The 26125-nt window shown below is 42.5% G+C and overlaps 1 protein-coding gene across 49 annotated transcripts in view; it reads right to left on the bottom strand.

The window, feature by feature from the left end:
• LOC116434039 (uncharacterized) overlaps window positions 1–26125 on the bottom strand; it is a 117219-nt gene that overhangs the window by 68494 nt on the left and 22600 nt on the right. Inside the window, exons 7-8 of one of the 49 annotated variants that reach the window (XR_012998257.1) lie at window positions 3539–4044; window positions 2161–2729 (exon numbers count right to left, since the gene is read on the bottom strand). The exons of 31 other annotated variants lie outside the window; for them this stretch is intronic. Coding sequence is in view for 17 of the 18 variants with exons in the window: in XM_031992764.2 (XP_031848624.1) it covers window positions 12888–13708 (821 nt within the window). In the remaining variant the exon portion in view is untranslated. Of the gene's footprint in view, window positions 1–640; window positions 976–1178; window positions 2025–2160; window positions 2730–3538; window positions 4045–4090; window positions 4875–5387; window positions 6098–6280; window positions 6657–7839; window positions 9004–11085; window positions 13709–14932; window positions 15328–16497; window positions 16848–17121; window positions 18632–19445; window positions 19772–20528; window positions 21546–22199; window positions 25073–26125 lie in introns of those variants that run through there. 17 more of the 49 variants (XM_076366086.1, XM_076366075.1, XM_076366077.1 and 14 more) reach the window with 17 other exon arrangements.

Genomic DNA, 26125 nt, shown 5'->3' with positions numbered 1-26125 from the left:
GTTGCCGGGCGAAAATTCATAGTACTTCAAATAACTCTATGGTAGAATGTTTCGAGTAAATTGTTCGCACCCGAAGGTTCGTGTATCTGTTTTTCAAAGGTCTCGGTAAATAATATTGTCAGATTTGCGAAAACTTCTTGATCCGCGGAAAAATTTATCGTGCGGTTGAAAATATATTTTCCGTAAAGATTATAAGAAACATCTGTGCTTTACTGTTCAATAATATCTTAAAGCAACATCTCGTTGTAATTAGCAACAAGTTCTTAATCCAATTATCAATGACTAAAATCGTTCAACAATGTCGTTACCCGAAACACTGTTAGATCAAGGAACGACAAGAGTCATTAATCAAAATCACCGAGGAACTCGAAATATTCTTCTTTCGAATTATCGATACACGAATCTCCCATCTCTACATGCAAATCACGTGAAAAGGTCGGAGTAAGGGAACTAACGGAGACAGAATGGGGAAAGCTTGCGAACTAACTTCGGACTGACCTACAGTAATATCAAGTATTTCACTTCTGCGTCTGATCATTTCCGTCGCTAGAAAAGGATGGCGCGGGACGAGCACTCGATTGACATGCACACAAAAACTGATTCAAAGGATTGATTCGGGAATAGATCTTCGTTTTATTGATGGATCTTTCTCAGTCTATTTCCGCGGAACAGATACATGGTTGCGTGAATGTTGGTCTACGTTCATCAGGTCGATGACGTAGACCTCCTTGTCGGGATGCTTCCGGCGCACATGGGCCCTGACGTTCGACGTGTGCTTAGTCCTGTAAGGGCAATACGGACAGTTGAATCGCGGCGACTGTCCGCAAGCGTACTTCAAATGGTGTTGAAGATTGTAGCGCCAGTTGAACGATCTGCCGCACTTCGGGCAGATATGCTTCAGGGATGTCTGGGGGAGAGCCGCGGTATGGACCGCACCGTTCCAACCGCAACGGTCGACGTAATACGGTAGCTTCTCTGGAAAATGCAGACGATCTTACGGTTAATTCACTCGGTTCGTGTCTTTGTCGGTCGTTTAGTTCCGAACTGGTTCGCTTTTTTTCTTTGTTTTACGTTAAAGACTAAATCTCGGCGATCGCGTTCCCTTTTTCTCTCGTCAGCGGGACAGGTCGCGTTTATTAAAGGTAACGTCGATTGGTAACAGTGTGGTACGTGCAGTTACGTTGTTCTGTTTATTTGAAGATCTCCGTTTACAAGTAGTCATTTCGATTATAATCTACATACAATCCTATCAGCGTCAAGGGGGTTCGTTATATGAAAATACAAAATGGGGAACGACGCGAACGAATTGTTTTCGGTAGAGGAAGAAGACGCTGTGTCACGTCGCAAGGGATCTTACGCTAAACTCGTTTATTCGTCTACGTTCGATGGCAGTCTCGTTACAAAATTCTCGGGAAACGATTCGTCGCTTCAACAAACGAAAAACACCATCTCGCGTCGTTCGCGAGCGCTTCGCTGGGACTAGAGTAGCTAACAGAAACTAGTATGTTCGCGGTTACAGGAAAACGTGTTGCTCTCGCGAATCTTTCGGAATACTGTTACATGTATTGCACGGATACACTAAATTAATCATTAAGTCGTTCAACTGTTCGTCCTTCTTCCATCTTCTTGAGAGTGGTCCCTTGGAGGATGGTCGTTTTCTTAGAATGAAAACCGAACGTCCTGCTTGACCAGCCCGAAATCTTCAGTCTTGCTATTGTCGAGCACTTTGCAGACATCGATGGCGTACACGCTGTTGCCGGGATGCTTCCTGCGCACGTGGGCCCTCACGTTGGATACGTGACGAGTCCTGTGCGGACAGTAGGGGCAGCTAAACCGCGGCAACTGGCCGCATTCGAACTTGGAGTGATAATAGAGGTTGTTCTTATGACTGAAGACGCTGGGACAAGATGGACACGGAAACTTCCGTTTCTCGCTGCCCCCGGGGATCACCGACTTCCGGTAGCTCCGACGCTTTTGGATGGCGAGCGGCAGAACAGGCGTGAAATCATCTACCATAGGAAATTCTGAAACAGAAACAAGAGAGGGCGTCGTCAAACATCGAAACGGAGAGGATCGTTTCAACTTGATCGATCCTAGTACATTCTTTTGTCATTGTTCTGGTTGCTTTAAGAGTTTCCCCGCGGCATGCTTTACATTTAGTTACATGGACGGACAAACAAACGTAAACATAATGGAGACTGTGGAGTAGGGGGTCGCATTTCGTTTTTGTCGTTGAATAATTGTAATTCAGTGAGCACGTGGATTGAACTTCGTATATTTATAAAGCAGATTCGCCCGATCTCGTTCATTAAGTACAGGGTTCAATCTTCGTACATTCGACGAAAAATGCCGAGACCTTCAATTTCATAACGCCTATGGTATTAAGTCTTCGAGGTAACCACGATTAGTTCAGCTAGGAATCGAACAACATTTCGATAAGTCGCTATCGATCTGTGTGACGCGGGAACAATGATTAACGATACTGTACAGGAAACTGCTTTTTTTCTCAATCTCTTCTGTTTCTTGTTTATTTTGCTTTAAGAATAGATTCAGTTCGTTCGGATCCGTCGAAACACGCGAGAACGAGGATCGAGTACGATTCTTGAGGAACGGAGTCGCTGTTTGGCACTGCAATCTTCGATGGTCGTACTTCGGAAACGCTCACAACTGGCTGCTTCCGTTATGACCGCCGTCGACGGAGCGAGATTCGAGGGAGGGACTTTGAACGCCTGGAAAAGAAAAAAAAGGCGTTCAAGTTGCACGCGATGAACACGTCGAGAAATTGAACGTCGGGGAAGATTGTTGTAATCGTACAATATTGTATTTCCAGTGATGATGATGATGGTAGTCATGAGATACATATACGTACACCACCTCCACTCAAAAGTTTCAGATAGAACAAAATGAAGTAACACTTTATTGCATTGTATTATCTCCCTTTTGTATCATCAAATCAGTTTTGAATTCATGGACTTCGAAAGATTTGCCGAGATTTATACAAATTTATCATACTTTTGAGCAGCAATGTGTACAATAAACGTCAGACATTTCGAGTGACTTAGATTAATTAAGTTTTCAACTTGCTGCTCCGAACGTGAACGGTTCATTCGTAATGTACGATTCGAGCAGTCTTCCCTCGAGAAATGTCAGTCTCGGGGACCCTAACCTTGACCTATTCTAAATTCGGGTCACTTAACTCACTGTAACCCGCATTAGCTAAGTAATCTTTTAATAATCTAAAATCTCACAATGCGTTCTCGGCAAATTATTCTTGATAGTGTGTATAGAACAAAAAGATGTATTATCATCAAAACACAAATCTACTAGTAAATTTCCCACACATCATTCTTCTAACATTACCTCAGTTACAACCATTAAAACGTCACGCGTACCGCTGCTAGCTTAATTCAAAATTAAACTAGACTAACGAAAAATTAACTAGCTCAGTATCTAGTACGGGCTACCGTGAATTACAGTGATCCTCCTACGAAACTTCAGGTGTTTCGAAGGTTAGAATCCTCTAGCATTCGATCTCTACCGTTCTTCCTGTTGACTTCAGCAACTCTTCGAGGGACAGTGAGTTACGTGGACGATGCCTCCGCGTCCCATCGCGCCATCGCAGCAGGAATCTTCCGGGTCGCAGTCTTGCAGCGCAGAGCGCATCTTCAGGGTAGGAGAACGCGGTCGCGCCCGTGATTCGCGTGGTCGGTTTTCAAACGTTCTGCATCAGCTGACAGAGATCGACGGTGTACACCTCTCTTCCGGGATGGCACTTGCGCACGTGTCGCCGCGCGTTCGAGATGTGTCGCGCGCGATAGGTGCAGTACGGACAGTTGAACCGCGGCTTCTGACCGCACTCGAACTTCTGATGATAGGTCAGACCGCCCTTCCGGCTGAACACACTGGAGCAGTTCGAACAAGGGAACTTCCGAGCGATTGTTCTCGAGGTATCTGTGGGGGGGACCATAGGGACGGCGGAGGTCCCATGTTGGAGAACGTAATTCTGGGAGGAGGGCACGCCTGCGTAGACGCAGTAATTCAAGCCTGGAACAGAATCAAACACACGACACCCATGTCAGAGGCTTTCGTACACCCTGCGTATCCCGAGTAAAAAGACAGGCTAGAGAGATTATTAAGAATTCTGAAGCTGACGGACTGAGTAAACCCGTCCGGGGTTGCAAACCTTCTTCGAGGCTGTCGATCGTTCCAGGGGTAGAATATGTGTCCGCGTATCGGAGAGTTAGGGGGTGCACGCGTGAGTGATCAACGAGTTCCGGTGGACTGTGAGGGATGTATATTATCTTCCGAGTAGGATGAAATAAAGGTAAAAGCTCACTGACGACATTGACAGCTGGATTTTTTTGCTTTATTGAACCAACACGTGCGAGGGCCACATTCGCGCGGGAACAGGCCGTTCGGTGCGCGTGCGTGGGATCCGAGCTTTCTCGTTCATGGGTCTAAAGCTGATCTAGTTCGGCCGTGTTTGGAGGGATCGCGGGGACACGGGACAGTGGCTCTGTGGCCGGCCGTTCAAAATGCCTGCGTGATCTTCGCGGTGGTGTGATCTTCGACGTTCGATGTGGACCCGTAACTGTTTCGTGACACGTCGATCACGCTGACTTTGTAGCCGTAATGTTTCCTGCGCACGTGCGCCCGTATGTTCGACGACTTCTTCGAAGCGTAATCGCAGTACGGGCAGCCGAACCTCGGCAGCTGGCCGCACTCGAACTTCAGGTGCGAGTAGAGATTGTTCTTCCGGTTGAAGCTGCTCGGACACTTCGGACAGGGGAACCTACCCCCGTTGCGGTCCTGCAGCTCTGGGCCACGCGGCACCGCGGCGCACGGTATCTTGAAGCCGCCCAGGTGTTGCAGATCTGCAAGAAAATGGTGGTAACTCGTCAGAGTCCGCCATCTCGCTACGAACAATGCGTTCCAGCTAGCTGTGATTCGCGGTACTCTCTTGCTAGATGTATAGAATGCGTAATAAAAACCAATCGTAGACAGGAAATTGAATCGATGAACGCGAGGCAAAAGGGAATCGAAATTTCGATGAAAGTATTCTCGTCGAATGTTTTAATCTTCCATCTCAAGCGACTGTTCAGTGTTATTTGCAGTTTTATTTCCTTGTCACAGAATATTCTACATCGATGAATATTACATTTAATTTAATCTTTAATTCTACGTTATACGTGACTGATATTAAGTGTTTCTCGTTAGGCCGCAACGAGTACCATATAGTAAGAGAGTACTGCCTGATTTGATACGTGAAAGAGATAGAGCATCTATTAACAATCTATGAACCAATATGGGAGCTGGGGTCACAGGGATGAAACTGACAACGCTATTAGGAACATATTCATGTTGGTAGTTTAAAAAGGATCAAAGTTTTATTTAGTCTCTGTACAAACGTATGTGGAAATTCGCCTTCAGAATTGTCCAATCGCTGGCCCCCATATCGCTTGCTACCCCTCCGTTTATTATACAATATGCTCGCTAAGAATTCACAAGCTATCCATTGTTCTTACTATTTAGTTTCACTGCTCCTTTTTTCGGCGCGCCCGTTTTCCAGAAATGAAAATGAACTCTTAACTTCGGTAAAAACGAGAAACTTAATGACAAGAGATCTTCTCGTCATCGAAACGACGAATTCAGAGACCCTTTGATTCTGGTTAGCACTGACGTGAATTGTTCCGAATCCAGGTCCGTGGATCCTTTGAACGTCTAAATCGCCGTCAAGGAGAAACTGCTCGTCGACACAGATCTCGACAGACTTCTCGCTGAATGGAACGACCCCGCGTCGAGGGCTGTTAACAGTGGCTAGCGTTCAGATCGATCACGTGGACGATGGATCCAAAGTGGATGCAACGCACGTGCGCCCGTACGTTCGACGTTTTCTTCGACCTGTACTCGCAGTAAGGACACTTAAACCTGGGCAACTGGCCGCACTCGTACTTCAGGTGTTTCTGCAGGTTGTTCTTCCGGTTGAACACGCTGCTGCAATTCGGACACGGGAACTTGACGTTCTGTACGAGTTGATACGCGAAGCCGGCGGACCCGTCCCGTTCGCCAACAAGACGGTCGAAGGGGAACGGCTGGTCTGGAAGCAAAAGAAACGATTGCAAAAGAGCTATCACAAGTCTCCCCGTCCTTAAAAAAAAAGAAAGAAAGAAAACCGATATCGAAACCAACTCGAATGACTCGCAAAGAAACGACACAAGTATGATGATGGGTCTCTGCACGCTCGAGTCCGTTCTCTTTGGAAGAAAATAAAACAGAAATCTTTAAAAAAATCGTGTTTATTTCAATGTTGGTTGGGATGGTCCTCTTAAACGTCAACGGATCGAAACATCAGTGGGTCGTACACATGTTGTCGTTAACCTGTATATTATAGACTATATATTATAGCTTCGGTTCGCGTTTCAGATCGATACACCACACTGTTTCGCCGAAATGCCTTCGGCGCACGTGTTTGTATACGTTCGATATCAATCTCGTACAGTACGTGCAATACGGGCATTGGTATCTCGGCGGTTGGCCGCATTGGTAGATCAAATGTTCCCTGAGGCCTTTCTTTTTGGTGAAAGAGCCCGGGCAATTCGGACATGGAAACATTCGACCGTTGAATTCCTTCATGTCCGCAACGATCCACCTGGAAGCTGAAAGCATAAAGATCGTTGTTACGCGAGCTAATAGTCCTGCCGATCAGACTAACGCGCGTTCGGAAGCGTCGATAGTTAGAGTTAAGTGTTAGAGAATTAGTCGAGAACCGAGGGGCACACGGGGCAACGAGACATGCAGATTTTCTTTCGTGAAACATCTTTATTCGTAAGACCATGTATACTGGATTTGAGAAAGAACAGAAATGGATGCAATACTTTTTACTGATATCCACAAATACATTCACGGAATAAACGACTACGCACCGCACATCCTTTCCTTTAGAAAACAAACTTTTTATTGCAATTTCTACTTCCGTGTAAGTACACGCGACTTCCTTTTAGCTATACTCCGCGTAGTTCTTTGTTCTTTCTTCCGTTTGAACGTTTCTAATCAATTTCGTCCTCGTGATTCTTCAACCTAAATTAAGCCAGCGGTCGTGTTAATTGAAGTTCAATACGAATTTTTGTTCCCTCGCGCATCGAAACTTGGGGCTCAAAATTATTGCATACCTTGCACCAAATATATACCTATGTTATTTTCTACACTTGCAAATACACAACTGCTTATTCCTGGGATCGTAAGGGTTCCTTTCTGTAATGATACTTTGGACCTTTCGCAGATTTTGCACATTTGCTTCACACCAAAAAGAGCAGCAAGTTCGGGGCACAGTATTACAGATTGAAAAAAAACTATTGCCATTGCTAAACCTCTTCGTTCCTTTCTTTTTAGAGCTATCATTTTCCGGTGTAGCTCTTGGTTTCTCTAGGCCGTATTTTATGCCATTTGTGTTCTCATTTATAAGTGTACTTTACTTTAGATCCTGTCTTTCCACTTCATTTTGCTCTTCATCTTCAGATCCTTCGGATCAGCAGTCTTTTCCTTTTTCTTTGCACTGTCATATATCTTTCTTAAATACTTCATGAGTAGACGGAGCTCTTTCTTCTTCAATTCTGTAAGTTCTACGCCCAGTTTCGCCTCGATCTATAGCTTGATTTTGCTAACAAACTTATGGCGAGGTCAGTATCCTTAAGGATAGCGGTGAACATATTCGAAGGCGATAGTTCGAGTGCACCTCTAACCAATTTGGTACCTGAAAACGGAAAATGATATGTTAGAAGAATGTCTTCCAATCGTGACGTTTTATTTGTCGTTGAAATGAAGTTTAGTATGCGACAAGTATGATGGTACCACTGTTTCACGAGTGATTAAAGAAAGGTTTGAATATTTTAAGGAGTGAATACGTGCAGTTAGCAGTTCCAGAGTAGCGATGAAAATGAGCTGCGAACCAAATACAGGAAGTACCGTGTCAACGACAAAATAAAACTAAACCAAAACAATTTTATAACTGGCGAATCGGGAAACAGTCGATCGATGTTGCATAGTTCGATCAATAAGGAAGCATGATTCGCGGAAGAAAATTCATCACGCGATCGTTCGTCGGAAAGACCTGGCATTGATAAAACCCTGTAAAATCGATGTCGTTTATTGAATAAAACAGAAATTGAAGAGTCACTTTATCACAATTCAACTGAATCCGTACGTCTGGAATAACTTCTTTGCCAAACAGAAATTCAGTTCACGAAACAGAAACTAGAGAAGATTACACGCACGTTCAAACGTCGAACAGGTACTTTGGCACTACACTTCATACACATTCGGAAAGTGGAATTAATCGCCCAGGAGTGTGAATACGTATGGCAGTCGAAGCGTTAACACGTTGACTGAAATGACGGCGACAGTCCTCCCATATTCTTAGTAAATAGATGTATAAAGTTCTGAAAAGCAAATGACGACTACAGCCGTCCAGCTTTATTCTGGAAAGTTTGTTGAAAAATAAAGCCATTGGACTCTGCGAGCATGAGATCTTCACTGAAACGACCAAACCGTGACAGATTTGAATAGGAAAAAGGTTTGATTCAAAGGTCGCGCACGTGTTAACAACTGCTCGGCGATGTGTCAAGTATCGTTCGGTCACGAAGCGGCAGAGAACTGCGATTAAAAACGTCTGCGTGACCGGCACCGTTCAGATAAACGCTTAAATCGGCCGATTCGTCAATCGATAGATGTCCTGCACGTAGACCACGCTGCCCTCGTGTTTCCGCCGGATGTGTTTCTGTATGTTAGACGTCTTCTTCGAGATCAGGTCGCAGTAGGGGCACTTGAACCGTGGTGGTTGCCCGCACTCGTATCTCAGGTGTGTGAGCAGGCTCCGTTTCTGCCTGAAAACACTCGTGCAATTGCTGCAAGGATACTTGCTGGTACTGTTCGGTACGAAAGTCCTGTAAAGTCTGTTGCGCTGGCCCACGGTCAGCAACAGCCTGGACGCAGCGAATCGTTTCACACCTGCAAACATCAAATGGACGGTCAATAGGGGAAGATCGAGCGAAAAGGAGAACGTGGAACATTTCATGGCACTTAAAAGACCGCTCGTATGATTTCTCGTTTTTACTTTCATTGGACGAGGGGTCGCTAAATATTCTTCACATGACAAAGCAATTTTGATACTTATTTTTGAAAGTATTAACGGCAAATTCGATGAGGTAGCGAATGCTTTTATTCGTTTCACTTTAGGTTCAAAAGAAGGATTATTGTTTAATACTGTGCGGTTATTTAAGCGAATGAAACGGACCCAGATGCTTCGTGCGACACTTTCTTTCCATTCCGCGGAGGGAACGTCTCCCGTCACGAGAGAGAACTCGAATCCGCTCGAACGATCGTTTCAAGTCATGCGAAGTAAAAGCGAACGCAAAACAATACGTGAGAAGGGAACTTGTTGGGAGGCGGCGAGCTGCGTCGAAATGCCTTTATTCGGGCCATTCGTGGGTAACACGTGGTCTGACAAGATAAACCGATCTCTGAATCGATTACAAAAATCCCTCGGCTAGCTTTTTTATACAATGATAGGTGGTATCTCGTCGTTCGAAGTGAGGAATGCCAGTCACCCTGATTTTAATGGAACCTGCGGTTCCGCAGGAGAGACCGAAATTAAGGATACGTATGTTTCCATTAATAAAGATTCGAGCTTACGAAAACTAACACCCACGCTGAAACTCGTGTCTTCGATAAAAAGAACCACGTATTCAGTATTTAAGTCTGTACTACGAACGTAAAAGGTTTCATGAAAATCGAGGGCGATTAGGCGACGATCCTCGTAAGTCATGCACGCTCTAATGGTACCTCCATCGGATAGTAAGTTGCTAAACAAACTTAAGATATGTATCGCTCGCGTTGACCATTTTCTTCTCTCTCTTTCTCGTCTTCTTCAATGGTCGAAAATAATTTTATCAGTTTTAGTCCCTAAAACAGTTAGAAAAACTGAGAAAGGTATCCGCAACTGTCACAAACGTACCGATTCTGGTTTATACAGTTTACATTTCGGTCCTTCAGATCCGATATCATATCGATTCTATATTCTACAATCATTCACAAGTCTATATTGATTACAATCATCTTCTACGTGCGGGATCGACGTAACATCGATTTCGTAGAACCGAAACCGAAACCGATAGAAATCAAAACCAATACGCCCACAACATTTACAGATATCCTTAGTTCTTATCACTGCTTCAATTCGAACCGCTGCGTAACAGTTAAAATGAGTCGTTCAATCAGTCCCCGTTCCCCGGGTAGTTCTCGATTCTAACAGCGACCCCTCGACAGCTGTTTATACAAGTCGATGATCTGCAGCTTCTCATCCTTATGCATCCTCCGCACATGGACGTACATGTTCGACGAGAATTTCGCCTTCTTGTTGCAGTACGGGCACTGGTAACGCGGCTCCTTGCCGCACTGGAAGTGGCAATGGGTTTTCATGTCGGAGAGCCTGGTGTAACCGCTGTTGCACCTGGGGCAATAGAACTTTTTCCTGGGCGTTGGGTTTTGCACGTGCACGCTGTCCGGCCAGAGCGCTCTCATCTCGGATAGCATCGGCTCCTGCCGGCACGCGGCGCCGTGCTCCATGTACGCATATGCATCCTCCTTCATCTCGTCCTCGCTCCTCGCCGTTCGGTACGGTTCCCGCCGCAATGGACCGCCAATGTCCTGCCGATAGTGTATCCGGCCGTACATCGTATCTAGAAAAAGAATCGAATTTTTTATGGTAGTTAGTGTCAGCAGACCGTGACCGGCGGACTATTGTCATCCATGCTTCGATCATCTAACGACGAAGAGAGCTACTTCGGGACCGCTATCGCCGCCGGACGGGACTGGGTTAGGTCTGGAGATTTTTGTGTCTGAAACCGACCGCTTCGAGGGTCTAACACTTTGTCAGTGGTCTACCTAAGCGGTACAATGAGTTTAGATGTCGGTGGTTTGTGAATGGTAAGGAGTAGTTGTATTTGTTACCCCGGATGCTTGGCACTTCAGGTCCTATCGTGGACTAAAGAAGTCAAGAGTCTTGTCTTCGAGATATAGTTTTTATTGGTAAGCTGTAGGTGTCCAGGAATATCGGAACGATACAGAAGATATTATATGGTACCCTTCTGCATCATTTCCGATCGACTGAAGTCATTCGTACACTTTCACCGCCACTAGCATACGGATAGAATCATTGCTGGCGTTTGAACAGCTCACGCGCACAGTTGACGTTCTACGAATAGAGTAGTTAATATTTGGATAATGGGGCGCTTTTAATGAATATTAATGTTAACGTGTCACATGAATATTCTAGGAACTCGGTGATGTTGGGTTTATAATGAGCATTTGATCGTTTAATCGGTCGCAGCTGACAGTGATTATCGAGTTCGTTGTGGTCGCGTTGTCGTGTTTGGGGTTTGATCGTTTCATAAAACAGTCTGCGTCTAACAAAATTCTCGGTTGATAATTGATGATATATTTTCACTCGAATTAACTTGAATATTCACATTATTTCATTAACACACGTTTACTTATCTTAATAAATGCTACATATATTCTTAGAATTATAAGATAATACGGATAACTAATTACCGTTACTATTGTTTAGTACATTTGTTAAAAACTTTGTTAAATACTAGTAATGAATCACGTCAGGAAGATGGTCGGAAATTGACAGTGAATTTCTTCGAGCGGATCACGGCATCCTAAAAAATGTTCGAGAAGGATTCTATGCAAAAACTAGAACTGGTAAACTATTGGAAATGTCTGTTAAAAGTAGAACAAATTATTGGTATACAAAATACGTGTATTATGTTTTCACGTTCCTGTACGATGTTGCACAGTCAACGCTACAATCTCTGAGCGTTAACATGTATGAAGGTAAAAAAATACGAAATAATATAAAATACAAAATGAATCGGTAGAAAAATAATCGTAAGATCGTATTGTGTAAATAAATAATCGCAGTAATGCAAAATACTGAACGAAACTGGCAAAAGTTAATAATACTTCTTATGGTATTTGGTAACGACTTCAAAATCCATCAGTATGACTTTTTTAATGAAACAGTCGGTAACGAAATAATTAGATATGAAGATGCGGGGGTCACTTTTAAAATCATCCACAAGAATTCGTTGAAACCAAGCTTGCTCAATACCAGTATGAATCAAAGACAGTTATTCTTAGAAGTAATAAACCCACTAATACTAATTACATAATTTCACGTATAACAAAAGAAATTTCGTGACTATTTCGTTTAAATAGTTTTAAACTTTATACTATTATATAAAAAATTATATTTTCCCATGATTTAAGTATGCCAATTAGACCAAACCCTTAAAGACATAAAAAGGAAACTTAAGACAATATTTTTAAAATAATATTAAAAAATAGTAAAACATTCCCACAGTACATCGATTTTATCGATTTATCGAAAAAAATATTTCAATAGCATATCCGCAACATAATGGCAAAACAATACAAATCTCCAGGTTCTTCCTCGATAAGAAAGAATACCGATATTATTCCCATCAATATATCCCTAACTCATCTAGAAATTTCCATTCCGCTCCAATTACCAATTAACACTTTGCCTTGCTAAATCTAGTCCGGCTAAGAATTTAACAAACACAAACCTCATTTTTCAACCTTAAATTAATTATTATTTTTCCATCATCAACTGAGATGCTTTAAAACAAACGAACAGAATGAACGTAGAATTTCCTTTCTTTCCCTACTGAATCATAAACAATGAAATGGCTGTATCGAGTGCAAGTGAACTTCTACCGAAAAGAAAATCAGAAAAACCGCAGTAACACCGAACGCATCATCGATAATTTAAAAAGCGACCCGCGAAGAACCGCGAAATAGATTTATTCGTTGTCGTCCGAGCTCGAGGAGATCATCTGCGAGTGGACGAACATGGCCGGATAATTGTCCTTGTGACCTCTGCGCTGCTGGTAGGCCATTTTCTCTTTGCAGCGAACAATATGCCGCGCGATCGCGGTTGATCCGGATAACTTCGTGTTGCAGATATGGCAGGTGATCGATTTCTGACAAACGTGCCTTTCATGGTAGCTCAACGCTTTCCTTTTGCCGAAGCGGCACCCGCAAACCTTGCAGACATATGGTCGAGACATATCCTGCATGTTGCACGTTGCCGCTGGATTTTTTAAACAATTGTTTTTCACGTGTACAGCTAGGACGTTCCCTTTTCTGAACTCTTTGTTGCAATACTTGCAGATGTGATATTGCTTGTACTGGTTCGTATTCTTTATGTCCATCCACTCGCTGCAAGTTGAGGAGCCGCTGTCAGACTTGCTGCTGTTTGATCTGCGCCTCCTCTTGCGCTGATCATCAACTCGCCTGTCCCCTGTCCGCTTGTCCACCACTTGTCTATTCTCCACTCGCTTGTCGACCACATGGTGGTCCGCCATTTCTCTTTTGACCATTCGTTTGTCCTTTACGTGAATGTCCGCCATTCTTCTCTTGACCATTTGCTTGTTGACTACTTGAATGTCCGCCATTTTCCTGTTCTCCACATGGGTGTTCACTATTCGCTCGTCCAGCTCCGGGGTTGAAGTTCTCAGGTGGCGTGGCACGATCACTGGGCTCGTCTCCTTCAAGAACGTCGATCGAACCCCCGAGCCTGAGGTTCGGGCACACGAAACGGTCACCCGTTTCCTCGCCACTCCTGGAACAACAGAAAATTAGTTTTTGCCATTAGCGATGCACCGTAAACGCAGCGGGATTGGAAGATGGTTACGAAACGGAGACATAGATGAAGAGCGCACGGAAAACCCAGGGCAACCCATTGTAGTCGTTTCAAATTCATGCAAGAACGGCGAAAGGAGAAGACGCAGGGACTTGGTATTAGTGATTCTCGTTTTATTATCGATGAATATGTTAATACACATCGGTGGAATGAACGCTTCGTGATGACGGAGTTTGATGATCCCTTGATTGGTTCTCTTTTCCCGTGGGGTACGTTTCGATGGGCGTCCGAGAGTATCGCTGGGTTGGAATCTGAAAATACCAAGCACCGCATCAGAGAACGAACTGAATGGAATCATTGGTTGAGGGATGGTAAAGGTTAATGAAGATCGAGTCGTGTTAGGAATCTTTGTTATATTTGGCTGGAATCTCACGAAAGAATCGAAGTTACTTGGTCCGTGGTTCTTAATCGTGAACGCGAAACGAGTTACGATTTCGAATCTATCGAACAGTTAAACGACTGACAATTGAAATACACTGCACAGTGACACTTCTTCCTTGGAGAAACAGGGAAGAGGATGTCGCGCTCCAGAATAACCTTCAAACTTCGCAAAGAAAACATAAGGTTATATTCCATTCTAAAACGTAACACTGAAGCTGGTATAGCCTTGTTGGCGTTAACTGATAATCTTCCATTGAAAACTTAAACAGAACAAACTATTTTACAATATAAAAATCACAACATATTCTATCACATTTGTAGCTTCCCGTTGAAATCCGCAAGCCTATTATCCTTCAGTTTCAAATCTTCTTAAACCGCATTTCTAAACGATCTCGGAACATCTCAGATAAGGGCAAACTAATCGAAACAAAGAGCAATAAATTCTTTAGACTATGAATAATCTCTCAATTACATCTTATTATCAATAATGTATTCGACCTAAGTATCCATACGCCCAGCCCACAGACAGATCCTTCCTCTCTTGACTCTTTACACGGCCAACATGGCTGTCGCTTCCGTACTCTCCGAATGTACAAGGGGCATTCAAAGAGTTCCCAGAAAATCGTCATTTTCCGTAAATAGAATACCATATATTTACAATTAACTGATACGTTCGTGAACTCGTTGAGATTTCTTTTATGGAGTACTAATATTTAACTTAAATGAAACATACGTTAGAAAAAAAGCGCCTAATTCAATTCGTTGTCTTCTCATTCACATTTTTCGAGAACTTTTCGAAAGCCCCGCGTATCTTACGTGCGCGCCGATATCGTACTAGCGGGTCTGAAAGCTACAAGGGGGCCGTTGCCGGTGTTTCCTCAGGCTGCTGCTGTGGAGGAACGTTTTCCCGCAAACGGGACACTTCTGCGTCCTACCGCAGTCGTGCCTCACGTGGAAGATCAGGTGAGACTGTTTCGAGTAACAGGCACCGCACTGACCGCAGGAGTACGGTCTGCTCTTTTGCAACTGGTGGCAGGTCGACCTGGGGTTCCAATAGCAGAAGCTCTTCTGGTGGCTCCTCAAGTGGCCGGACAGGGTGAAACCCTTGCCACAGTATTTGCAATTGTACTTTCTTTTCGTGTCGTCCGCTAGTTGCTCTGCAACATTATTAACCAGCAATATATCAGTCGCGCTCCAACCCGGCGGTAAAGGAACGGTTACGGAGCTGACCGCCCGGTATTTTCACGCGGATTACTCGGTAAAGCGCGCGAACGCTTGATACCCGGAACTTTGTTCTTAAACAAGAAATAGGGGACGAGGATACAGGTGTCCCACGGAGCATCTAAACGGCCCGATAGCGACGAACGATCCACACTTTCGATCAATGATTAACCCCTTGCCTTATAACGTCAAGCAGGATACGTGACGAAGCGTTGAAACTGAATCTAACAAATCTAAGTATTGCTTTTTTCTTTCAAGTCGGGGGTAGATATTATGTTTCTCCTGGGAACAGTTCGTCTTTATAGGAAACAGGCTTACAATGATCGTAGAATTCTGTCTTGCCTAGTTAATTACCACGTATAATGCAGCTTCAAAGAGGATAGTTGCAGAAGAAATCATAAGGCGAAGGGTTAAACGGTTTCGTGCATTAGGTCAGCATCGAGGATTTTGCGTGAGCGGGTTAAGAACGGGAAAAGACAGCGTCCAATAGTACCTTTATTTCTATACATTCAGACCTGGCTGTCTGTCTTACGCCCTATGAAATACAATTGCAGCGATACGCGCGATTCAGCACGACGGTGAGCAGAGTAGAAAAGAAACGAAAGAGAATGAAAATGAAGGAAAGAAAGCGCGCGACAGAGATTTCTTGATGGATTAACACTTTGAGTACCGCGTTGTGCCTCATTTACTCGAACTTTACAAAATACGAATTTACTCATTTATATTTTTCTTGTACACGCATTGAATGCAATAATAAAACCTCGATTTTTCAACTCACGGAATACACAGTACTCCACAAAATTAAAGAATCACTATATTGTAATAACAAAATCGTGGACCTGTGAACTTCTGCAACTTCGTAATAAGAACTCGCACAACATTCTATCTGGGTTCATAACAAAGTGTGAAACTTCTACTTTCACCTCCCACAACCCATTTTTTGCTACAATGTTTTTGTCATATATAACGGGTGAAGAACTGAACATACTTTCTCATTGCCCAAATGTTGCGCTTGGCACTCAAAGTGTTAAGCGGGAGACGTAGCGACAATATGGCGGCCACCATGTTCGTTCCGTACGACCAGTCTTCCTCGTTCGATGGATCGGATCGAACGGTTCTCTTTACTCGTTCTCGACCAGACAGCATTGAACCTTGTGTTTGCGCAAGCTGCTGCTGTGCAAGAACGTTTTCCCGCACCAGTCGCATTTCTGCGTTTTCCCGCAGTCGAACCGTATATGCGACTTCAGAGACGACTGTTTACTGTAACTGGCCCCGCATAGGATGCAGATGTACGGCCTCGACGCCTTCGTCTTGTAAAACATCGAACACGGGTTAAAGTAGCAATAATTATTACGATGCTTGCTCAGAAACCTCAAATGCGTGAACGGCTTGCGACAAAACTCGCACACGTACTTCCGTTTTGACGGGTCCGGGCCCGGGTAATCGATCACCGACCCTGAAACACCGGATCAAGAACAACGAATTAAAAACAGAGGCACATGACAGCGCGGCTCTCGATTTAGCATTCCTCTGTGTTGAACTAATCTAGGCGTGTAGGTATTTGGAGGCTATCTTTCTCAAACAGGCGACAGTCGAACTTGATTTTGTTTCTTTACCAAGGAAAGAAAGTAGATTTCTTTGGAGTTGCAATGTTTGCGGAATAAGAACATTGGGAAGAGGATGCACAGATTTATTGAAATTTATTAAAAAATCATGGAGAAGGTCCGGGCTAGAATATTGTAAAAAGTCTTTTATTCGGTGTGTACAAAAGCTACAAGATTATAGAAGATAACGTGGATTATGTATAACGCCGTTGGATATTATCGATCTGGTCGGTAACAAAAACGCGGAGAAAAGCTGAACGTAAAAGAACACGGGGTCGTTGTCGCGATTCTGTGCGTTAACGATAAATACATACTTAAATGCATTTGCGTTGGCAATTAAATTCATCGACAAGGATCACTTATCTTAAGAACGGTGAAAAAAGAGCCTACTGGATAACAATTCTCATGGTTATCATACATATGTAACATACTCTTATAGTTCTCACAGCTTCATAAACTTCAACAGTCTAAATGCTGAACATACACATACTTTCCACAAGGAAAATCGTCATATGTGTACAAAATAACGTAAAGCTTGTACAGGAAGAGTCTCGAGAAACAGGATACCCGAACATCTTTATTAGAAAAGAAAACAGTATCAATTCCGATAATAAAAATTTAACAGTTCCTAATCAGCCTATCGATGATCATACTTCGAATCTCAGAACCCATGTTTCCTAAGTCCAAGATCACTCCAATATCATACTGCAGTACGTCGTTAGTTTTATTCCCACATCAGGTATAACCCCACTAAGTTCAAAGTACATAGTGACATTAAAAGAAAACATTGATGACCTTCAAAAAACCTTGAGAAAAAAGCTCCAAACAACAAATTCAAGAACGTTTAATTTCCTAAAACCTTCCTTCTACCTCCCATCCTAACAAAGACAATCAAGGATCCTACTTCTCACAACTCATCCGGCACATAACATTCTATACCTACACCTGCTCGCAGACTTCACATTCACCGTGTAGGGTATCGTCAACCTCTAACCGAAGTCACATCGCAGTCTTACTTTTCATTGTTCCCCGCATCCTCCGTGTATCCTGCAGGGCATGTTTCAATCGATTATTTGTAAGGTCAATCCACGAACCGACGAAAATTACGATTGTGATTCCGTTCACCGATAAGCGAAGATATTTAGCCCGTATGACCAACCGACAAGAGGACGAGAGCGCAGGAGTAAGGGGTTTTAAAAATCCATGGGGTCCAAAACGATTTCATTCTTCATGGACGAGTCGATCTTCAAGGACGCGGCGAGATCGTTGCTTTTAGCGGTCAGTTTGTCGACTATCCGCCGGAACGGGCAGTAACGGGTCTTGTGATTGTAGAGGCTGGTCCGGTGCAGGAAAGTTTTACCGCAGTGCGTGCATCTCTGCAGCTTGCCACACTCGTGGCGCACGTGCCACATCAGGTCGTTGTGCCGCGAGTAATTCGCCCCGCAGACGTTGCACGCGAACCGGCCAACCTTACCGGTCTTATACAACTGTGACTCCGGGTTCAGATAGCACCGGTAGTTCCAGTGGGCCTGCAAAAAGCTGGCACTGATGAAACTCTTCCCGCAACACTTGCAGCTGTAGCTACGCGTCCCGTCCTGCGACTCCGCCACTGCCGAATCACCTCCCTGCTCGCTCTCTGCAACATGATCGAACCATCTATCAATGCTGCGCCGTGATACCCTCTATCTTACTCGCCCCTCCGATATTTGGGCCTATCAGAACCCGACATCCTGCCGTTCTCAGTGTTCAGGCGTTTGGGTATGAAAAGATTCTGAGTTGTACTTTGGAAAGATTCTGTTTACATGAAATTTGTTAGAATTATTACTTAGGAATGTTATTATAGGTTATTTTATGGGAGAGTTATGATGTTGGCTACAGTGTTAGCCAGATAGGGTAGTTTATGAAAGGTGAGCGTGGTTCATACCCGAAAATGTTAACAGTGAGATGTTTATTGCTGAGGATTTCTCACCACTAAACCGTATTGATAAATGAAATGCTGAGGTAGGACGTGGAGTATGATTAAAATATTTTTATTTGATGGTAACAAATTCGTTCATAAGTGATGTTTATAATTATTCGAACTACGGTGGATACTGTGATCAATAAGATCTTTAAAAACGAAATGATATTTTCTTTGGAACTGATAAACCACAGTACGACGATTCACAATGATAATTGCTCACACGAGATCCAGTCGTGGTGACAAACACAAGAAATGCAAAAACCGGTAGTTCAAAATCTATAATGCAGTTCGTCCGGTATTCGATAATACTATAAATGACAAGAACATAAAGAGTCGACGATTGCGAGACTTCAAAACCCAGCGGTACCTGGAATGAGTGTCCAATCACAGATTCCGTTTCTATATTATAGATACTAGAACTTAAATGAGTATAGTTAATTACATGGTTAATGACGATAATATTTAAGCTCCTTTCGAAAGGTTCCTTGAAAATAAATGCAGGCTAGATATCACGAGGAAAGTGGAAAACATGGTGTTCTCCAGGTTTACAACGCAAACATTTCTTTCTATGGCGGCAGAAGCTCGCCCGGTATGTGTAGAATTTGCCGCAACCCGGACACGTGTACACCTTGCCGCAGTCATTCGCTTTGTGTGACTTCAACGTGCGGTAGCAAACGAACCGTTTGCCGCAAGAGGTGCACGTGTAATAATTAATCGGCTCGCTATCTTGGGAACTCGGAAATTTGAACACGTCCGACGGGACAAACTTTTCTTCCGCGTAATTCGTCTCCATCTCCTTCTTAAAACGTTTGCCTGAAACAAAAGCGAAACAGACATTCCTTTAAGTTCCATTCGAACGATGCGCCGCCCGAAGACAAAGCCACTCGATTCTCGTGGAATTCTCTCTTTTCAGAGACCTCGATTGAGTGTATTCAGATTGAATTCGTTGATCTACGAGCAGTAAAAAAATATTTTCAATAGTACAAACTTTGCTGTATACTCTTCAGTTGCCTCTTTAAGGGTAGCTTTTCAACGATTTCTTGTAAAATCTGACTCTACGACATTAATCGCGTGACACGTTTACACGGATTGTCTCTTCCACGTTCATCATCAATTTTATACAACCTCACATTAGCATATACGATTCTACCATTCATCGATAACAAATAAATCAATATGAATATCAAATGCTTTTATCCGATCGCGCGTAAGGATCACTTTAATCGGCACATATATATTCATACCTTGACCAGTGCACCTATAAAAATTTCCATAAAAGAAGCGATTACATTAATTACCTCAATTGCATATGTATTATACTCCGGGGTCCGAAGATTGTATATTATCATCATGGTAACCAACAAAAAAAATCACGACTACCTTATTAGCAAGATTACATGTGAACAGGCTCTCTCTTTCCCTGATAATTGACGATACAGCGATACAGGAAAACGATGGGTAAAAAGGACATTCATTCAAATCAGTGATATATTTATTGGTTCACCGATCGTTCAGGAAAGTATATTGCATCATGAATGATACAGTGGGTATCTATATGATAAGTTAGTTAATAAATGCGGCACGCACAATCGTCCACCATTATTCGTCTATTTGAGTCGATTACAAGAAATGATAACTAAAAAAGCGATACATCGTATATATTGTTCTTTATATTCTAAACATTAATAGAAAATTCTTTAAAAATCTATTCTATCGTCACTGTAAACAATTTCAACATTATATTGCAATCGTAATAATACGATACGTAACACCAGTAAAATATCGATATCGTTCGAATACTTATGAACGGTACACTTAATAACTATGATCTATAAAGCATATGAACATCATGGTTAACATTAACCCTTTGGCTACGGCGGAATATTGCGTCAACGCGTATTTCTAAGGAAGTGTATTGAAACCATCAAAACACTGGATTAAACTGGATTAAACCAATCTAAAATAATCACATTTCTATGATATGTGACTAACGTAAGATGTAATTGTCGAATTAAAATTCACTTACGTCAGACCTAAGCGAGCTTTGCTGCAGGTATAACAAATAACATTTCACGGACGCCAACAGTACACCGAAACTAAATGTTTCAAACGCCTTTTGGGCGCCAATAGTAGCTAGCGGGTTAAGGAGTTAAAAATTGCACGAAAGGAACGATCGAATCGAACGATGAAAATTATACATCTACATCTTCGAGCACGGTTAGCTCCATATCCTTGTGCTTGCGTTGTATGTGCTTGTAAATACTCGGCTTGTATTTGCTCCTGAGATCGCAGTGAGGGCAGCGAAACCTCATCTCGCAGCCGCACACATGCTGCATGTGGGCTCTCAGCGTCTGCTTGCTCTTGTACTCCTTCAAGCACTTTGGGCAAATGTAATTCACAGGCGCGACCTTGGTCGCAGTACGCCTCCCATTGATCTTGCTCAACGAGTGACTTTCCTCGATTCGAAACGCCGGATCCAGAAAGCATCCGATGGTCAGGTGACGCTTCAGGTGGCCTCGTGTCGTGTAAGGAGAATCGCAGAAGTGACATCTGAAGACGGAATCGCCCCACTGCTGGTCCCGAGGCGCTGTAACACACAAGCGACCACTTGATGTACCAGAACATGTGATACCTTGGCTACCCTTCTCACTGAAACTGTCTACGTCAATACTCTGTCCTAGAAATCGATTTGGAGAAGGTAAAGTGCAGATCGAGAAGACATACTTATCTTTTATCTTAATCCTGGGAGGAACGAATTAAGCTGTTCTCTATGTTTACTCCTAGGCCACTAGAACTTGATGTACATATACAGATTTATATGGTAGATCTTCAGCGATGCTTTAGAAAGCGAATCGATTCTTCGGTTAAACGACTACGGATACCTGTGATTACGCTAATTTGATATCAATTCATGAAAGTACATTTCGGACTCGAAGAAATGAAGCTCTAGTTTACTTTCCGATTGCTAGAAGCTTGATAATTGATACTAAGGGAAATTAAATTTTCTTAGTCCTGTTTGGAATCTTACCTTGATGAAACAGCGATTGCCTACTGCCCCTTTTTAATCCTTTAGCGGTGTTTGACACGCATACTCGTCACGAAAGAATAAAGAATTCTTGTTTAACGACGAGTATACTCGACATGTGAGGAGATCTATTAACTTCCGCTGTAAACATTTAAATTTTTGTAAAACGCAGGATATGTTTCTTTTGTTAGAACAAATGAATCAACTGGAGAATAGCTTTATCTGTTGTGTAAGAAAATACTGTCAAATTAGACGGAAATGAAATAACGTCGCAGTAGCTCGTGTCATTTCTCGTGGAAGCTGCGTGAACTGCGTCTTATACCTTGGCGAAACGAATTCGTAGTTCTGTTGAAATGATTGACAGTGGAATTTCATTTTAAAACTGTTTATTTGCAGGTGTAACTGAAGATAAACGAGGAAGAATATACTCGTCGAACATCATTGACGAATTAAGCAGGTTGTGGTCTTCGTGTTCAGCTCCTTTGGTTTCCAAACTGCAAGTGGCAATAAAGATGGAGGACACAAGCAGAAAGATTTCTTTAAAGATTCTTTTTATTTACATTCGATAAATATTTTCAGTGTCGAATGAGCAACGGTTGCTTACACAGTTTTATTGCTCAACGATAACGATATACCTTTGGTCTCATCGTTGTGTAAAATCGACATATCGAATTGACCTCTCTTACATAGAAATATATATCTCTCTTTTATGCGCATCGTATCGCGACTAAAAAAATAACATTCTGTAACTTGCGATAAAGATTGCCGATCGGCCTCGTACGTATTTTAATAGAGCTATTCGAAAAATATTCGCCCCCATCCGATGGGTTCGCGAAATTTCGCGGTCACGCGGGTAGCAAGTGAATATAGAAAGTGTCCCGCAGTCCGTAGCATAGTATAGAAGACGTAAAAATGATTTGTTTCTTTTCTTTTCTTGTCTCCGATCACGTTCTACTTTGGAAGAACTTGTAACTTGGTAAATGGATCACAGCTTGCGAGACAGTCTAATACGTATATACAATTGTCACACGCACACACCATCGTTGCGCACACGCACGATCGTTGAATTGTACAGAATAACTTATATAATATATTATATTGCGTTAAACTACAAAAATAGGAATATTATTCATTTGGCATTCGTGATCAAATTATTTGGCAGTTCGTATGTACACGCGAGACATACGCCAATTCCCTTATCCATTAACACGAATAGATACACAGGCCTTCTTCGAGGGTACAAATTTAGCGAACGAAACCCATATCTCCTTAAATGCAACGTGCAGAATATGCGTTAGGAACGATCGCCGCTGTACCGCCAACAACGATTCGAATTCGTCAGGCAACGTTTTCGAAGCGACGCGTTAACCGAAAGGAGAAATGTTTTTGGCACCTCTTTTCGTATATACAATCGATCGAATGATAGATATAACAGAAAAAAAGAGAAAGAAAAACGAAAAAGTGTCACACGAAATATAGCAACTCCACGATTCGCGTTCGTTCGACACAGAAACTCGTTCCCGAGTAATAATAATAATGATAATGATAATGATGATGATGTTGTTAATAATAATAATAATAATAATAATAATAATAATAATAATAATAATAATAATAATAATAATAATAATAATAATAATATAGTAAACAACTGACGCGTTTGTACGTACGATTTTAAATCCTATATCGAAGATTCCCTTTGGTATTCCTTTGGATAACAACAGCTAAGAAGGAAACAATAGTCACGGGAGTATTACATACAACAATTAAAAAGGAAGAAGTAATCTTCGGGGTGAAGGAAAAAACAACTATCTAATGATTAAAAAAAAAAAGAAAGAAAGAAAAATAGGAAAGATAACAATAATCTAAACAAATGCTTACCTCGTAAGCCGTGACTTTAGACCTCTACACCAGTTACATCATCTACTTGCAAGGGCCCACATGATACGATACAAATAAGTTAATTCAACTCTTCCTTTCCGACAGAAACGGACATTCTGCCTCGAAGGGTTGGCCCGTTAACCCTTTCAGCTTTAAGGCACACGACGAATGCTTGATAATTAAAATTAATCAATGACAATAGATACCAATAGAAACTCAAGAAGTAAGACACTAGCTTGTGGTTGAACACGAAATGCAATTCTTGAGGAGAAACATCGTGATGGGTAAATTGTTATAAATACTTCTTATAAAACAGTAGCAAAAGACATGCAATCTTGTAAAGAAATAACAAATAATATATCTCCAAAGTGGTTTATATACAAGTAACAAGATTCTGTTAAACCCTTGCCTCGCGATTCATTTCGCGACCAAAGTCTGAGACTAAGATTTACTTCATCGTCATCGATTTCCCAGCCGAAAAATAAATCCTATATTATAGAGAAAAAGCCAATCCTACCAATTGCAACATAACACTTCTCCCCAAAATACAAGTCAAGAGACATTCACATTTTTAAAATCAAATTTCCAAGCTCCTCCGCATTTGACTCTACAAGGCAACAAAGTTAAAGATGTCTAAAAGTATTTTCAACTTTCCACACCTCTACAATAAAAAAGCAAATAAACGAAATTCACAAGTGTTCCGAAATATCCCCAATACTCCAACTAATATTTTAAGTCCATCCAAACAATTTGTTCCGGATAAAATTGCATTTTCTATCAGACCCTAAGCTACTGTCCGTCCGAAGACAACCCTCTAATGTGCAGTCCACGACGAACGAATTCTCCGGGTAGGGCTGAAAGGGTTAAGAAAAACATGAGAAACAGAAAAGTGCCCGGCGAAAGGACCGCCGAAGAGGCTTCTTGAACATCGAGACCGGCGAACATCCCTCGGCCGGACGCGTTCGCGAACGGCGGAAGCTATTTAGCGATCGATGCGCCGTGAATATTGAGGATGTGCTGCTTTAGGTGATCCGGCCGGCAGAAACACTTCCCGCAGAGGGTGCAGGCGAACGTGTACCTGGACCCGAGTTCCCCGCACTCGTACCTGGAGTGTCGCGTCAGAGAGGACCGTGATCTATATCCGCGTCCGCACATGACACACCGAAATCTCAGCTCGCTGGCAGAGACACCCTCCATCATGGGGCTCGCTGTAAGCATACAGGGAGGCTTTTTACATATGGGTTCTCCTGGGTTCGCCCCGATATCCCTCTCTCTTTTAACCAATTTCACCCAGTCGACCGCGCGTGGCCTCTTATCGTTCCATTTTCCCGAAACTTTTCTCTCTATATTTTTCTATTTTCCCCTAGCAATTGCACGCACACTACCCCGTGTTTGCTGTTTCTCACACTTTCACTCGCACTCTTTCTCTCGACGATAATTCATTAACCCTTTGTGGACGAATGTCGTTTCATCAGACTTTCGTATCTGGAATAGAAACTTGTAAACAGAAGAAGTTGATTATTGGAGTAAGAAGAGACTAGATATTCCCTTTTCTTTGGTTTTTCTGTAGAGTTCGACAATTTGAGACGTTCACTGTTCAAAGTGATTAACTCCACTTTGTTAATTCATTCGGAATTTAATGGTGAAATACTTAAACGGATCGTCACGTATATATTGCAGTTGGAGTTTTGTAGCTTATATTCTGTGGAGTTGAACAGTTTGACAGGTGAATGGCTCGTATAATCGAATTCTTGATGGAGGATCTGAATATTCTCGAGAATCCTCGTCCGCAAAGGGTTAAGTGGTACAGGACAGTACAATTTCGAAGCGGGTTTCGGTTTCTCGACAACGACGAAAAAGGGAAAGCTCGAGCCAAGCGTGTGGACGATATACGGTCAAGGCTTAAGCTCGCTCGGGAAAAAGACTGCGCTCGATGAACGTTTCCGTGCTTCGAATAAGTGATATACACTTTGTCTGAAGTAATCTTGTGAAATGACAATTTAGTTACTTGAGAACAGACTTTAGTGAGCTGAAACTCAGACTAACTTTTAAAGGAATAGAACGAAATTGATTTTCCAAGATATTGTTCTGTATGATCTGAAGATTTGTTAATTACTTTGGTTTATAAAAAGGGTAATATTGAGGCTTGCAGAGAATTTGACTCACGCTTGTGAATAAAATTTGGGAAAGAGAACAACAGAAGGCTTACAAAACATCCGCGCAGTCTTCTTCATTCTGAGCCATTGTTATTTACATGCTGC

The sequence above is a fragment of the Nomia melanderi genome, chromosome 3, assembly GCF_051020985.1.
Source record: "Nomia melanderi isolate GNS246 chromosome 3, iyNomMela1, whole genome shotgun sequence".
In the NCBI taxonomy this organism is placed as follows: Eukaryota; Metazoa; Arthropoda; class Insecta; order Hymenoptera; family Halictidae; genus Nomia; species Nomia melanderi.
The sequence above is the reverse complement of the archived record's forward strand: the minus strand, read 5'-3'. Positions and strand labels throughout refer to the sequence as shown.